This window comes from Glandiceps talaboti, chromosome 14, assembly GCF_964340395.1.
Source record: "Glandiceps talaboti chromosome 14, keGlaTala1.1, whole genome shotgun sequence".
Taxonomy (NCBI): Eukaryota; Metazoa; Hemichordata; class Enteropneusta; family Spengelidae; genus Glandiceps; species Glandiceps talaboti.
The window spans coordinates 23,855,853-23,869,890 of record NC_135562.1 but is presented as its reverse complement, the minus strand read 5'-3'; the positions used below and the strand labels follow the sequence as shown (position 1 = coordinate 23,869,890).

At 39.3% G+C, this 14,038-nt stretch overlaps 1 protein-coding gene across 1 annotated transcript; it reads right to left on the bottom strand.

Annotated features, from left to right (window-relative positions):
• Positions 1–3,137: 3,137 nt before the first annotated feature.
• On the bottom strand, positions 3,138–3,686 carry LOC144445424 (uncharacterized). Its single transcript, XM_078134964.1, has one exon. It carries the CDS (start codon positions 3,684–3,686, stop codon positions 3,138–3,140), a length of 549 nt encoding a protein of 182 aa, XP_077991090.1.
• Between the last annotated feature and the right edge of the window lie 10,352 nt (positions 3,687–14,038).

The following is a 14,038-nucleotide window of genomic DNA, read 5'->3' as shown; positions in this document are numbered from 1 at the left end:
TTAATGACATCACAATAACCTAACGTCCCTGATTTATCAACGAAAGCATCCCTATTCTGCCATAGAACTGACTGTAATTGTTCAAGTTGTTGGTCAGATAAGTCATGGTCAGTCCAGTCAAAATCAGAAAAGAATTCTCTCTGTTCTCGTGTTAAAGGACAAGCAATAGGGGGATACGTCTGACTAGCGCCCAAGTCAATATTATACAATTGATCACCATCAGATAGTGGTTTAAAAACACCTAGCCTTGTATTCCTCCTCAAAGTAACATCATTGTCGCTTGCATTAGCAATTCTAATTGGAACTAAATCATCCTCAGTTTTAGCCAGTACACGCGCTGTTACTAAGCCGAGGTGACACAAAGATTTAATATTAGGCGTGGTGCCAAGTATTCCATCACCAACGTGAGATGGAAGCCGCGCAGATATAATACATTCTGATTTCGCGGGAATTAAATATTTGTCAGCTGATCGCATGAATAGCTTCGAACGAAGACGCAATTTATTCTTGGCCATATCTATAATCGCTCTATGCATTTTCATGAAATCGACACCTATGATTAGTGGCTTGTTAAGATTGTCTACAAGGTGAGCTGGCATAAGGACACTACGATTATTTATGATAGCTGGAATATTAATTAAACCTCGAACTGGTAACCTACCACCTGAAGCTACTGTTATATAATCATGAGAAGACTTTACTATTTGTACACGTCTAAGTTCTGGTATTTCCTTCAATAATTTACTCGTAACTACTGTAACTGAAGAACCTGTATCGACCAAAGCATTAACATTCTTACCATAAATCCTAACATTAATCAAATTGCTATTATGCATCTTATCTGTACTAATACTGCTAAGCGTAGGTGAATTAATAGACAAGTTAGCATTACATGTATTACTATTTAACTGACGATCACTGTGCATTACACATGAAGGGCTAGTGTGTCCTGGCCTGTTACATAATCGACATACTGGTTCACCTGATCTGATCTGTTGACCTCCATAAGTTGGTCCATGTCTATTAGTCTTAAGTTCTCGAGAGTATGGATCAGATTTGAAAGTGTTCTGTCTTACCGCATGACTTGTGAAATGTTGATCGTCCCTGTTTGGCTTGTCTTGTGATGTCATCTTCGAAATAAGCTGTTCATGTAGACGGGTATTCAAGTTGAGTGCGTCAGTAAGAGAGTCACATGTTTGCTGAAGGATGTCACGGTCGCTGGCCCCTGGATCCGATGTTGACTTTTCCACTCCCATTTTCCCTTGACCATCCAAATCCTGTACCATTTCTGCTAAACGTGCAAAATTCACTGCTTCTCTGAAGCTTGTTGGCTCTTTCAGAACAACAGGTCCAAATAACGAACGTCTCATCCCCTGCAAAAAAATACTCAAGATTTCCTCGCCATTAATATCTCTACCATAACGACACAATATGTCCCTTACACGAGATGCATATTCTTCAATATTCTCATCGTCATTTTGTTTGATTCTCTGCAAGTCTTGGTCCACCTTCCATCTTGGACCCCCATCTTGAAAACGCCCTATGAAAGCCTGTCGCACGTAAGCCCAGTTGACTGCAACTTCTTCTGGTAATGATACAAACCATCGTTCGGCCTCTCCAGTTAGCAATAGAGTGAAGGTATGCAAACTTTGGTCATCGTTGTATCCTTTCAAACTAATAAATGCATCGAATTTACAAAGCCATTTCTTCACTATTTCATCGCCTGTAAATTTGGGCGGCAACAGGTCAAGTCCCATTATGTGTTGTAAGTTGAAAAAACGTTAATCATTAATACATCAGTGTCCATATAGTTACGGCAAATGAACATATTGGGTGCGGTCCATCAAGTTCAATCATACAACTGTTACAGTGTATTACTTAAGTGTCAATCGTTCATTTCGGAGTTCATTAGTTTCGGAGAATACAATGTCAGTTCTAGAACCAGATACATGGCCAAGCCCCGGATTTTCTCCACCATTGAAACGCTGTTGATCGGCTTACTGTGCAGTTTATCGATATTTAATGTTCAAACGGGGAAGTACTCACTCGCACTGCTGTTCCAATCGTCAGTCTATTTCATTAAAGACTATAACGTTGAATTAGCCGACCAACTAGTTTCTTCTCAAACCATCTCTTCTACGAGGTACCGTACCGACTTGGATTGTGTTGAGTAGAACTCACAACGAAACATACGTATCTGGTTCAACGAACGCCAAGCTAACCACTTGGTTGATTTTATTACATGACCAATCTCCGTATCCGCCTCTCCCTTTCGAGATGGGCTCAAAACCCAACTTAAATACATTGAAACGCTGTTGATTGGCTTACTTTGCAGTTTATCGATATTTAATGTTCAACTGGGGAAGTACTCACTCGCACTGCTGTTCCAATCGTCAGTCTGTTCCATTTAAGACTATAACGTTGAATTAGCCGACCAACTAGTTTCTTCTCAAACCATCTCTTCTACGAGGTACCGTACCGACTTGGCTTGTGTTGAGTAGAACTCACAACGAAACATACGTATCTGGTTCAACGAACGCCAAGCTAACCACTTGGTTGATTTTATTACATGACCAATCTCCGTCTCCGTCTCTCCCTTTCGAGATGGGCTCAAAACCCAACTTAAATACATTTCCAAGTTTACACAAAATCTCTATTCTTAGAGTATGACGTATTCTTAAGTCTTATGATGAAAGACATCATCCGAGATCTAATATCCAATCACCTTCCCTAGATTAGTAATACAAGTTCATATCTCAAAGACCATAAAATAGTCATGTCATAATAAAACTTGTTGACAATTCAATCGTACCTGGTACAAACAATTCAGAAACACCCCATGTAGAGATGTCAAAGACCTATGTTGTTACGCAACGGAATGTCACTGTTTGTACAAAGTTTAAATGCTTTTTGACTACAATTTAGAGTTCATAATGAAAATTTACCAAAATGTCCTGAATGGATATATTTTAGATTTGTGACTCGTAACACTACGTAAGGAAGTACATGCCGTTGTCTGAGTGTTATGTATATTCTTTCATTTTCTCCTGCCATGTTTGTGGGTAAATTATTTGTACATTGTATTTTGGGCCGATGGCCTTTAACTACACTAATAAAAGACCATATATATATGGAAATTAGTTTTTGCTCAGAATGAATTCGATCATTTCGGTGACTAGTTGTGGATGTGGAGTTGTGGTATTGTTCTCTTCCAGTGCTTCTTGTACAGCCTTTATTCCATATTCATGGGGAATATTTGTATACAGAGATATGACATCCATTGTGACTAGAGTGGCAGTGTCAGGCATTGCGATGTTCTTGACATCTTGTAAGTGATGAGTGGTGTCTTTAATATGTGATGGTAGGTCATGTACGATATGTTGCAGAATAAAGTCAACATATTGTGCCAGCGGGGTTGTAAGAGATTGGCATTGTGGGATAATTGGCCGTAGTGGTGTGTTCTCCTTGTGAATTTTTGGTAATCCGTAGAAATGTCCTGGCTTCGGTTCTTTAGGTATCAGCTTGTTAGAGAGATCACGTGATATCCATTTTTTCTGTTCCCATCTTTTAATTTTTCTTTCAAGTTGTTTTAAGTAGAGATCCGTTGGGTCTTCATCAAGTTGTCTGTAGAAGTTTGTATTATCCAGGTGTTTCATGCATTGGTCTATGTACCATGGTGTATCCATGACTACGATACCACCACCCTTGTCTGCTGTTTTGATGGTTATATCATCTCGATGTGAAATTTCGTTGATTGCTTTCCTCTCTCCTTCGCTTATATTGTTGTATGTTTTTTTCCCAATTTTTTCGTTCTAAAATGTCTTGTTCTACTGCATTCAGGAAAGCTTCAAGGGTTATGTTTTGGTTTGGAGGGGGGTTGTAGTGAGATTTTTCGCGTTTGAATGGACCGGCTTCGTTCACTTGTGGATTACTTTGATTCTCTCTATCTCTATAGATGTATTTAAGTCTGCATTTTCGTTTAAATTCACCAATATCTGATTGTAGTTCATTCAAGTTGATATGATTGGGTGTGGGGCAAAACATAAGACCTTTCGAGAGAACACTAGCTTGAGCCTCGGTTAGTTGACTTGATGACAGATTAGTGACAATTGAAGTATCTGGTGGGGGTGGAGTTGTTTGCTTTTTTCTGTTTGAGTGTCTATTGTTTCTTTGCTTCTTGTTAAAACGTCGATTCGGTTTACTGTGATTTCCCGGATGCATGCGATCGGATTGGTCTTCGACAAGACGTTGCAGTTTCGATCTTTGTTTGTTTATTCTAAGTTGTCTTAATTTAGTTGTCATCGATGATAGTTTTTCATGAACGTGAGTTAAGTCAATGGGGTGGAATTTACCTTTCATCTCTTCTTTTGTCTTCTTGATGTCACTTTGAACAGATGATAACACTTTCTTGTTTTCTTTGATCAATAAATTTATGCAAGTCTTTTGTGTTCGGAGTAATGTGAATTTCCATTTTTCATTGAGGTGTTGATTGTAGCCATTAGTATGTGGACGAATTTTAATTTGTAGTCCAGTTGGTGTCACATTCCGTTTACGGTGTTGTGTTAGGTTTTGGATATGACATTGGAGATTGACATTCTTTTGTTCGAGTTTCTTCAGGCGGTTGAAAAAGTTCCACTGTATTCTACTCAAGTTTAGATGGGTCGCCATATTATAGGATCCGTGGAGGACTTGGATGCACGGGACTTCTCTTAAAGTAACAGATAATATGTAAACACAGCCTGTATATGTACAGACTGCATTGTTATTTTTGACATGTGAATTTTAGTCTGGACTAAAATTATCAACAATAACAGTGCACTTTACACATATACAGGCTGTGTTGACAAGCCAAATACATGGTATTTCAACATGTTTTAAGGAGTAGAACAAGAAACTACACTTGACACACAGAACGAAAGTATTGAGACAAGATCATCAAGTTACAGATACTGTCTCTTTAATGATTTGATTATACAACACATATTTCTGCCATGCACAAATATCATCAAGCCTACTGGTACATTATTCTTTATTTATAATTGATATTGTGATTTCCATGTGGTACACACTCTCCCTGATTGAGTAACCTGTAATAACTCTGAAATCTCAGTATCACTTTGTGCATTGCTTTTTTCACTACTCTCACTGTCATTTTTTCTTCCGTAAGGAAGAGATATATTTAGTGGGTGGAAGTCTGTGTGTGTGTGTGTGTGTGTGTGTGTGTGTGTGTGTGTCTGTCTGTCTGTCTGTGTGTGTGTCTGTCTGTGTCATCGTTTTCTCCATAACGGGTTGCTCAATTCAAATGAAATTTTGACGACGTATTCCGTAGGGTAATGGCAAGACTTGATTAGGTTTTGGTAAAAATCCCGTGAATATTAATGAGCAATTTACGTAATTAATGATTTTCGGTAATTAGGCTATATCTCAAGAATGCACGCTTCAAATTCATTATAACTTGGTACACACATTTGCGATACCAAAGCGCACCTGTCCTGAAAATATTAATAAGATATTGGCATATTTTTGGTACATTGTACACAAGATCGTCGTGGACATTAAAGGATGCCCTCAACAGTCGTTGTTGTGCAAGTGAAGATATCGAACAAGTTTTTAGCACAGCGTCTGCACTCAAACACTGAGTCAGTCATATTTCAATGTGCAGCTTGTCCTCTGTCACATGACATATTCCCAAACAACCAAGCTACACAAGATGTCATTAGGGACTTGATTGGCATGTGGAAAACAGTAAACTGTAACTACATGCAGTTTAACTAAATATGAGCCTTAGTTTGAAGGGATGTGTGTTGTTTCTCTCAGAATTGTAGACTTTGTTTGAAATAGTACAGAGTGCTTTTTACAAGAATTGTATCTTCTAACTGTATGTAAGGTCATAAAATGAGTCAATGTAAAATGTGAACCCCCCCCCCCCCCCTTACAGGTTCTAAAATATGACCATCCCCTTGGACAGATTTTTAAAACATGACCCTCCCCCAATCCCCTGCCGCCTCGTAATTGCTAAAGGCTCCCTTAGTATGATGTTTGGATATGTCAATTGAATCTATCATGGAAAGTCACTGGACAAGGTCGTGACACTGAACTACATGTAACTATAGCTGGGCCGGTCATTAGATGGTGCACAAATCGCCATTGGTGGTTCACTTCAATTGGAAAAAATGTCTGTTTTTTTTTAATTTTTTGATATTTATTTATTTATTTATTTGCAAGTCCACTCAGGCCAACTTTCCAGTTACTCATGACAATATACAATTAGTCCACTTTTGAAAGGAGGTATTAAAGCGGATATCACACAGTCAAAACAGACCATTTGTCTATAATAATAATAATAATAATAAATTCTTATCAGCGCATTACGCAACAGCCTCAATGTGCTTTACAAAACTGAAAAAAAAAGAAGAAGCACAAACTTGATTTGCGTAGAAATCAAAACCAAAACCAAAAACTTGACGTTCACTATTGATTACTATTAAAAGTACAATATGTCCTGAACGTTTGTAGACAAGAGTATGGCACAAACTTAATTTGCAAAAAAACGACAACTTGAAATTCACTAAAAAACAAAACTTATTGATTACTGCATATAAAAGTATAATATGTTCTAAAAGTTTGTAAACAAGTATGTCTTTAGTTGGGACTTGAATGTTTCAATCGATACCGCTCTCCTAATGTGAATTGGGAGAGAGTTCCATAACTTAGTCAGCATCTTGTCAATAATCTTGAAAAGTTGTTTCTGATCACAGTTAGCAATTCTGTCCGAATGGTAAGTAGATTTAGCACTCTCAATCATATGATGGTATGCCTTACATTCTTTTTTGAAGATCTGTTTGTCAATCTCGAGTCCAGATGACATCCATTTCCTTTCAAGTTGTCTCTTCTTTTGCTTGGCGGCATGAATTACATCAGAGTACCAAGGTGCATGTGGTCTTAAAGTGATGGTGCGAGTCTTCTCTGGGGCATGGTGATTAATATATTGGTGCAAGGTTGTGTTGTATTGATTTATGATAGTAGTCAGATCGGAAGTGTGGCTTGTGACAAGAGGCGATGCTTGGATGTCTTTGCGCATTTCTGTACAGCAAGATTACAACTCACAGCATCATGATCAGATGGAAGACCTCTGTGAATAGTGGTACTTGAGACGAGGTTATCTGTTTGGCGTGAGATGATCAAATCAAGAGTGTGCCCACAACGATGTGTGGTTTCCGTAGTATGTTGTTGAAGGTTGGAGGATTCAAGTAGCTCAAGGAAGTGTGATGCCTCACGATTTGTTACATCATCTATGTGAAAGTTAAAGTCACCCGCAATAAGTAGGTAGCCAGGAGCAGTTGTTAATGTTTCAATCAGGGAGGAGAATTGGCTATAAAGGAACATTGATGTTGTCAACTTGTTCTTCTTTGATGGGGGTGGGCGGTATAGTGTGATCAGGCGTACTGTGGTAGACATTGAGCTAATTGTAAGATCAGTATGTTCCAATGAGTTATACTGAGTTGACGATTTATTAACTTTGACACTGAATCCCTTTCGTAATAGGACACCAACTCCACCACCTTTACTTTTGCGAGGTACGTGATATAAATTATGATCAGGTAGGGTACTTCTGAGTTCAGAGATGGCGTGATTATCGCCAGAGTTACCAGTTAGCCAGGTTTCTAATATAGAAATAACATCAAGTTGTTTTTCAGTTACAAAGTCACATAGTGATGTTATTTTTGACTTCATGGCTTGTGCATTCCATAATGCGCAAATGAGATGGTCCTGGGGTGATGATTTGTCCCTTTCAGAAGTGGAATGTTCATCAGGTTGCTTTTGTTTTGGTGTATGTTGTTATTCTGTTCCATCTTTGCATTTGCAATCACTTTGGTCTGATGAGTGATCATTACAGGAAGAAGTTGTTTCCTTTTTGCTCCACTAGCACATCCTATTTTGGTTGGCCATGTCCTGCATATATTAAGTGTCTTCAGCTGATTCCAGGTGTTGCAGTTAACTCTAGACAATGCCCGATTGTCGAGTACTCCATTCTTGATACTAATTAAGGCAGCTCTTGTGTATATTAATGAAGCCATACTTACCAGGTGCAAGGTCAGCAGAAGACTTTCCAGGGCAGCAACAACAAAACCCAGCAAGTAAATCTGCAGCAAACTAACAACTGAACTTCAAAAAACTTCTTCTGATAGGTCCAAAGGTATCATAGGATATTCATAAGACTAATAATAAGAACAGTGATTTCACGGAAAGTTCTCAAAATCTGGTAAAATTTTAAGCTAGGTCAGGAGAGCAGGTTGAGTGCAGCCTCACTGCGTAACTCATTGTCTATAAATTTACTGTAGTGCTCATTTCTTTTTGCAATTTGTTTAGCAGTTCTGATATTTATGATAGCTAGATTAAAAGATGGAATGACATTTTTCCATTTGCAATCATAGACCATGTTTTTCATAATCAACAACAAATGATTTAAAAGCAAAGAAAAAGAAGTGTCACCCAAAAGAATTTGCTTTGCTGACAATTTTTGTGGGCTTCCAATGAGAGACCCAACAACATAATGAAGCTATTCAAAATACACTTAACAAAGTGGTGTATTAAAGTTTCTTCTGATTGTCCACAAAAAAGTGCAAAGACTACTTTGTGTTCTACTAGGATTCATACTGTACAGTCTTCTGTTTGTATAAATTATATTATGTACTAATTTCCATTAAAAATCTTGTAGTTTCGAATCCAAAGACACTTTAAAAGGTAACAAAAATATCTCTGACCATTCTTCATCATTGATAGTAAACAACTGTGAAAAATAAAGTTTGCATTTTGGAGGTATAAAATACATGGATGATATGTGTTTCTTGATATCTTTGACCTTACAGCAAAGTAAATAACGAAACTTGTTTTTGAGAAAATCCAATTGGTAGTTCAGGCCTAACTAGTAGTGGTTTACATGTTTTCCAGTGTGCTGGAATAGCATCAAGAATACCAATCCACAACATATAATGATTTAGGTTACATCCTAAATCCTTAAGGTCGGCTTGATTTTTAAATTTAAGTCATTCCCAAATATGTCAGAAATGTCTATGATACCTTTTTATACAGATAAGCGCTAAAAACTGATTTATTGTTGACGAGAATATTGACATTATTCCAACTTACCTGCTCAGCTGGGGAGGTGGAGGAAAATGGTTTTGTAAAACATGACCCTTCCCCAATCCCCGGCCCTTCATAATTACTGAAGGCTCCCTTAGTATGATGTTTGGATATGTCAATTGAAGCTATCATGGAAAGTCACTGGACAAGTCACCGTTGGTGGTTCACTTCAATTAGAAAATTTTTATCATTTCATAACACTAGTTATCCCACAGGTGCTCCTGAAGTTGACATTGAGAATTACGCGAGTGAGACTGTTAGGTTAGGTTTAATGTGATATTCAGTATCTTGCTTTCGACGTAAAGGCTAACTTGCGTATGTATGGTAACTTCATGAGTACCTGTGGTTATCCCCCCCTTTCCCCCCCCCCCCCCCACTAGTTCACGCCACTCTTCAAAGTTTACATTCATTTCCAATGAAGTCATGAATAATAACTGGTATTCTGTAGTAATGCACAGGTAATTCACATTTAAGAACAAAGTGTGATAGTTTCATTTATTTCAAGTTAAAAAGAAGCCCATCACATCAACTTGTACAGGTCTTCATAAGCCTTCAACAAACAGAACTTGTGAAGTGCGATCGGTACAATCGGGGGCTTGAATCCACTAAATTTTAGTCAATGTATGTTTGCAGTGGCCCAATGCACATAAATATTGACTTTTGAGTGCCGCTGGTTTGCCCACGGGTATTTCTTGTATCTCCCAGGCAGTCCCCGGCAGTAAATTAGTAGGACTGCAATGCACACAGGCAGTAAATTAGTAGGACTGCAATGCACACAGGCACTAAATTAGTAGGACTGCAATGCACACAGGCACTAAATTAGTAGGACTGCAATGCACACAGGCAGTAAATTAGTAGGACTGCAATGCACACAGGCACTAAATTAGTAGGACTGCAATGCACACAGGCACTAAATTAGTAGGACTGCAATGCACACAGGCAGTAAATTAGTAGGACTGCAATGCACACAGGCACTAAATTAGTAGGACTGCAATGCACACAGGCAGTAAATTAGTAGGACTGCAATGCACACAGGCACTAAATTAGTAGGACTGCAATGCACACAGGCACTAAATTAGTAGGACTGCAATGCACACAGGCAGTAAATTAGTAGGACTGCAATGCACACAGGCAGTAAATTAGTAGGACTGCAATGCACACAGGCACTAAATTAGTAGGACTGCAATGCACACAGGCAGTAAATTAGTAGGACTGCAATGCACACAGGCAGTAAATTAATAGGACTGCAATGCACACATGCACTAAATTAGTAGGACTGCAATGCACACATGCACTAAATTAGTAGGACTGCAATGCACACAGGCACTAAATTAGTAGGACTGCAATGCACACAGGCACTAAATTAGTAGGACTGCAATGCACACATGCAGTAAATTAGTAGGACTGCAATGCACACATGCACTAAATTAGTAGGACTGCAATGCACACAGGCAGTAAATTAGTACGACTGCAATGCACACAGGCAGTAAATTAGTAGGACTGCAATGCACACAGGCACTAAATTAGTAGGACTGCAATGCACACAGGCAGTAAATTAGTAGGACTGCAATGCACACAGGCAGTAAATTAGTAGGACTGCAATGCACACAGGCACTAAATTAGTAGGACTGCAATGCACACAGGCAGTAAATTAGTAGGACTGCAATGCACACAGGCACTAAATTAGTAGGACTGCAATGCACACAGGCACTAAATTAGTAGGACTGCAATGCACACAGGCACTAAATTAGTAGGACTGCAATGCACACAGGCACTAAATTAGTAGGACTGCAATGCACACAGGCACTAAATTAGTAGGACTGCAATGCACACAGGCACTAAATTAGTAGGACTGCAATGCACACAGGCACTAAATTAGTAGGACTGCAATGCACACATGCAGTAAATTAGTAGGACTGCAATGCACACAGGCACTAAAATCAATCAGTATGATTTTTAAAAAATGTATAATTAATGAGAAGGTATGAAGGTCCGGCAAGCCATAGACCCTACACGAAACATTACATACTTTTAAAATGACCACATGATGCTAATTGTACAGCAGTTTCTTGTAAATTTGATGAATGCCGGTGTCGTTACAATAATAAATGTCTGGTTTTCCTGCCAAAACAAGGGCGGGATAAACCAATTATGTATACCGCCATGGATAAACCAAACTGAAACAGATTTTATGTCTTTGAAGACGTAGTAACGTCTTTTATATTTACTAAAATACATGCACATGTACATCATATTGCAAAGATCTGTAAATTAATTTCGTACATGATTTTGAATGAGTGGGAAGAAATTGTGGCGAGTTGAAATTGGGGCGAGTTGACAAAGGGGCAAATTGATATTGGGAGGAAGTAAATACTGAAGGCTCCCTTAAACTAACACTGTCAGTAACAGTGGAAATGAACATAAGTGTCCATACATAACAATGAGAGAGAGAGAGAGAGAGAGAGAGAGAGAGAGAGAGAGAGAGAGAGAGAGAGAGAGAGAGAGAGAGAGAGAGAGAGAGAGAGAGAGAGAGAGAGAGAGAGAGAGAGAGAGAGAGAGAGAGAGAGAGAGAGAGAGAGAGAGAGAGAGGGGGGGGGGCGAGGGTAGGCATACATGTACACAAATACATACATGGACGGTTGTTTTTGAAGCAGTTTTGTGATAAACACCATGATGTATTTGACAACAATGGTAGTTGGCAACGAGTACACGGTGTGAGGTTGGGTACACAGTCTTTCCAAATAATGAAGGGTGCCCTCTAGCCGCGTTTAATTAGGAATAAAGACTTAAGCTTTTCTTTGGAATTTATTTAGATATTATTTCATATTGCAATTTTTGACAAACGGTCTTTTCATAAAAGTTGATATTCAACACAAGTGTTTCAGGATCCATGAGTTGCAAAACAAAACAAAAATTTGTCAGTGATTGTATTTAAGGTAGAATGGGGGACAAATTTTATTGTAATAGTTCTTAGATCTAGCCATATAGAACTAGTTTCATGCCTCAGTGGATTTTTCCAAGATGTTCTATTTCAATTAAAATGTTAGCAATAATGCATATTTTCTAAGAAAAAGCTTTGTGTCATTATCTGTATGGACTGTGTTTTTTGATTGAATGGGCTTTATTGGCCTATAGGGTTGTCCTATTGGCCTATAGGGTTGTCCTATTGGCCTATAGGGTTGTCCTCTAGGATCTACAGGGCTGTTCTATTGGCCTATAGGGTTGTCCTCTAGGATCTACAGGGCTGTCCTATTGGCCTATAGGGTTGTCCTCTAGGATCTACAGGGCTGTCCTATTGGCCTATAGGGTTGTCCTCTAGGATCTACAGGGCTGTCCTATTGGCCTATAGGGTTGTCCACTAGGATCTACAGGGCTGTCCTATTGGCCTATAGGGTTGTCTTCTAGGATCTACAGGACTGTCCTATTGGCCTATAGGGTTGTCCTCTAGGATCTACAGGACTGTCCTATTGGCCTATAGGGTTGTCTTCTAGGATCTACAGGACTGTCCTATTGGCCTATAGGGTTGTCCTCTAGGATCTACAGGACTGTCCTATTGGCCTATAGGGTTGTCCTCTAGGATCTACAGGACTGTCCTATTGGATATCAATAGGGTTGCCCTCTAGGATCTACAGGACTGTCATATTGGCCTATAGGGTTGTCCTCAAGGATATACAGGACTGTCCCATTGGTTGTCAATAGGGTTGTCCTCTAGGATCTACAGGGCTGTCCTATTGGATATCAATAGGGTTGTCCTCTAGGATCTACAGGACTGTTCTATTGGCCTATAGGGTTGTCCTCTAGGATCTACAGGGCTGTCCTATTGGACATCAATAGGGTTGTCCTCTAGGATCTACAGGGCTGTCCTATTGGATATCAATAGGGTTGTCCTCTAGGATCTACAGGGCTGTCCTATTGGCCTATAGGGTTGTCCTCTAGGATCTACAGGACTGTCCTATTGGACATCAATAGGGTTGTCCTCTAGGATCTACGGGGGTGTCCTATTGGACATCAATAGGGCTGTCCTCTAGGATCTACAGGACTGTCCTATTGGACATCAATAGGGCTGTCCTCTAGGATCTACAGGGCTGTCCTATTGGCCTATAGGGTTGTCCTCTAGGATCTACAGGGCTGTCCTATTGGATATCAATAGGGTTGTCCTCTAGGATCTAGAGGGCTGTCCTATTGGCCTATAGGGTTGTCCTCTAGGATCTACAGGACTGTCCTATTGGCCTATAGGGTTGTCCTCTAGGATCTACAGGGCTGTCCTATTGGATATCAATAGGATTGTCCTCTAGGATCTACAGGACTGTCCTATTGGATATCAATAGGGTTGCTCTATAGGATCTACAGGACTGTCCTCTTGGATGCCAATAGGGTTGCTCTATAGGAGCCATGTCCAAAACCCTCATAGAATGTCCTATAGGGCTGCCCTCTAGGATCCTATAGGATTTTTTTGTTAGTGTAAGGACTCGTGTCACATTACAGAAACTGCACTCACAGTGATACGACGAACAAAGAGGTGATATCAGGTAATAACCTCATAGTATCTGTTTACATCCTGTGTTAAACATAGCCCTAACACAGACCATGCAGATATAATACACATATTGATGGCAATGATTTTGATTGGTTGAAGGCATTGGAAAACCTGTCACAGAGAAGTATTTACATAATGCATAAGTGATCACACTGACCTATACAAACACAGGATATCACTCAATTTCAGGGGAAAAAAAGTTTTTATTGCACATCACGAAGTGAAACTTGAATTTGCAGTACAGAGCTGAACATACAAAGAAGTGAATGGTGGAAATAAGCTGATGGATGATTGGTCAACTTGGTAACTATTGTAACAATTCACCAAACCTAGTTGAAGACATACAAGTGTTTGATA

Excerpts from the sequence above, each read along its gene's own strand:
- LOC144445424 (XM_078134964.1), bottom strand. The coding sequence starts at position 3,686 with ATGGATACACCATGGTACATAGACCAATGCATGAAACACCTGGATAAT.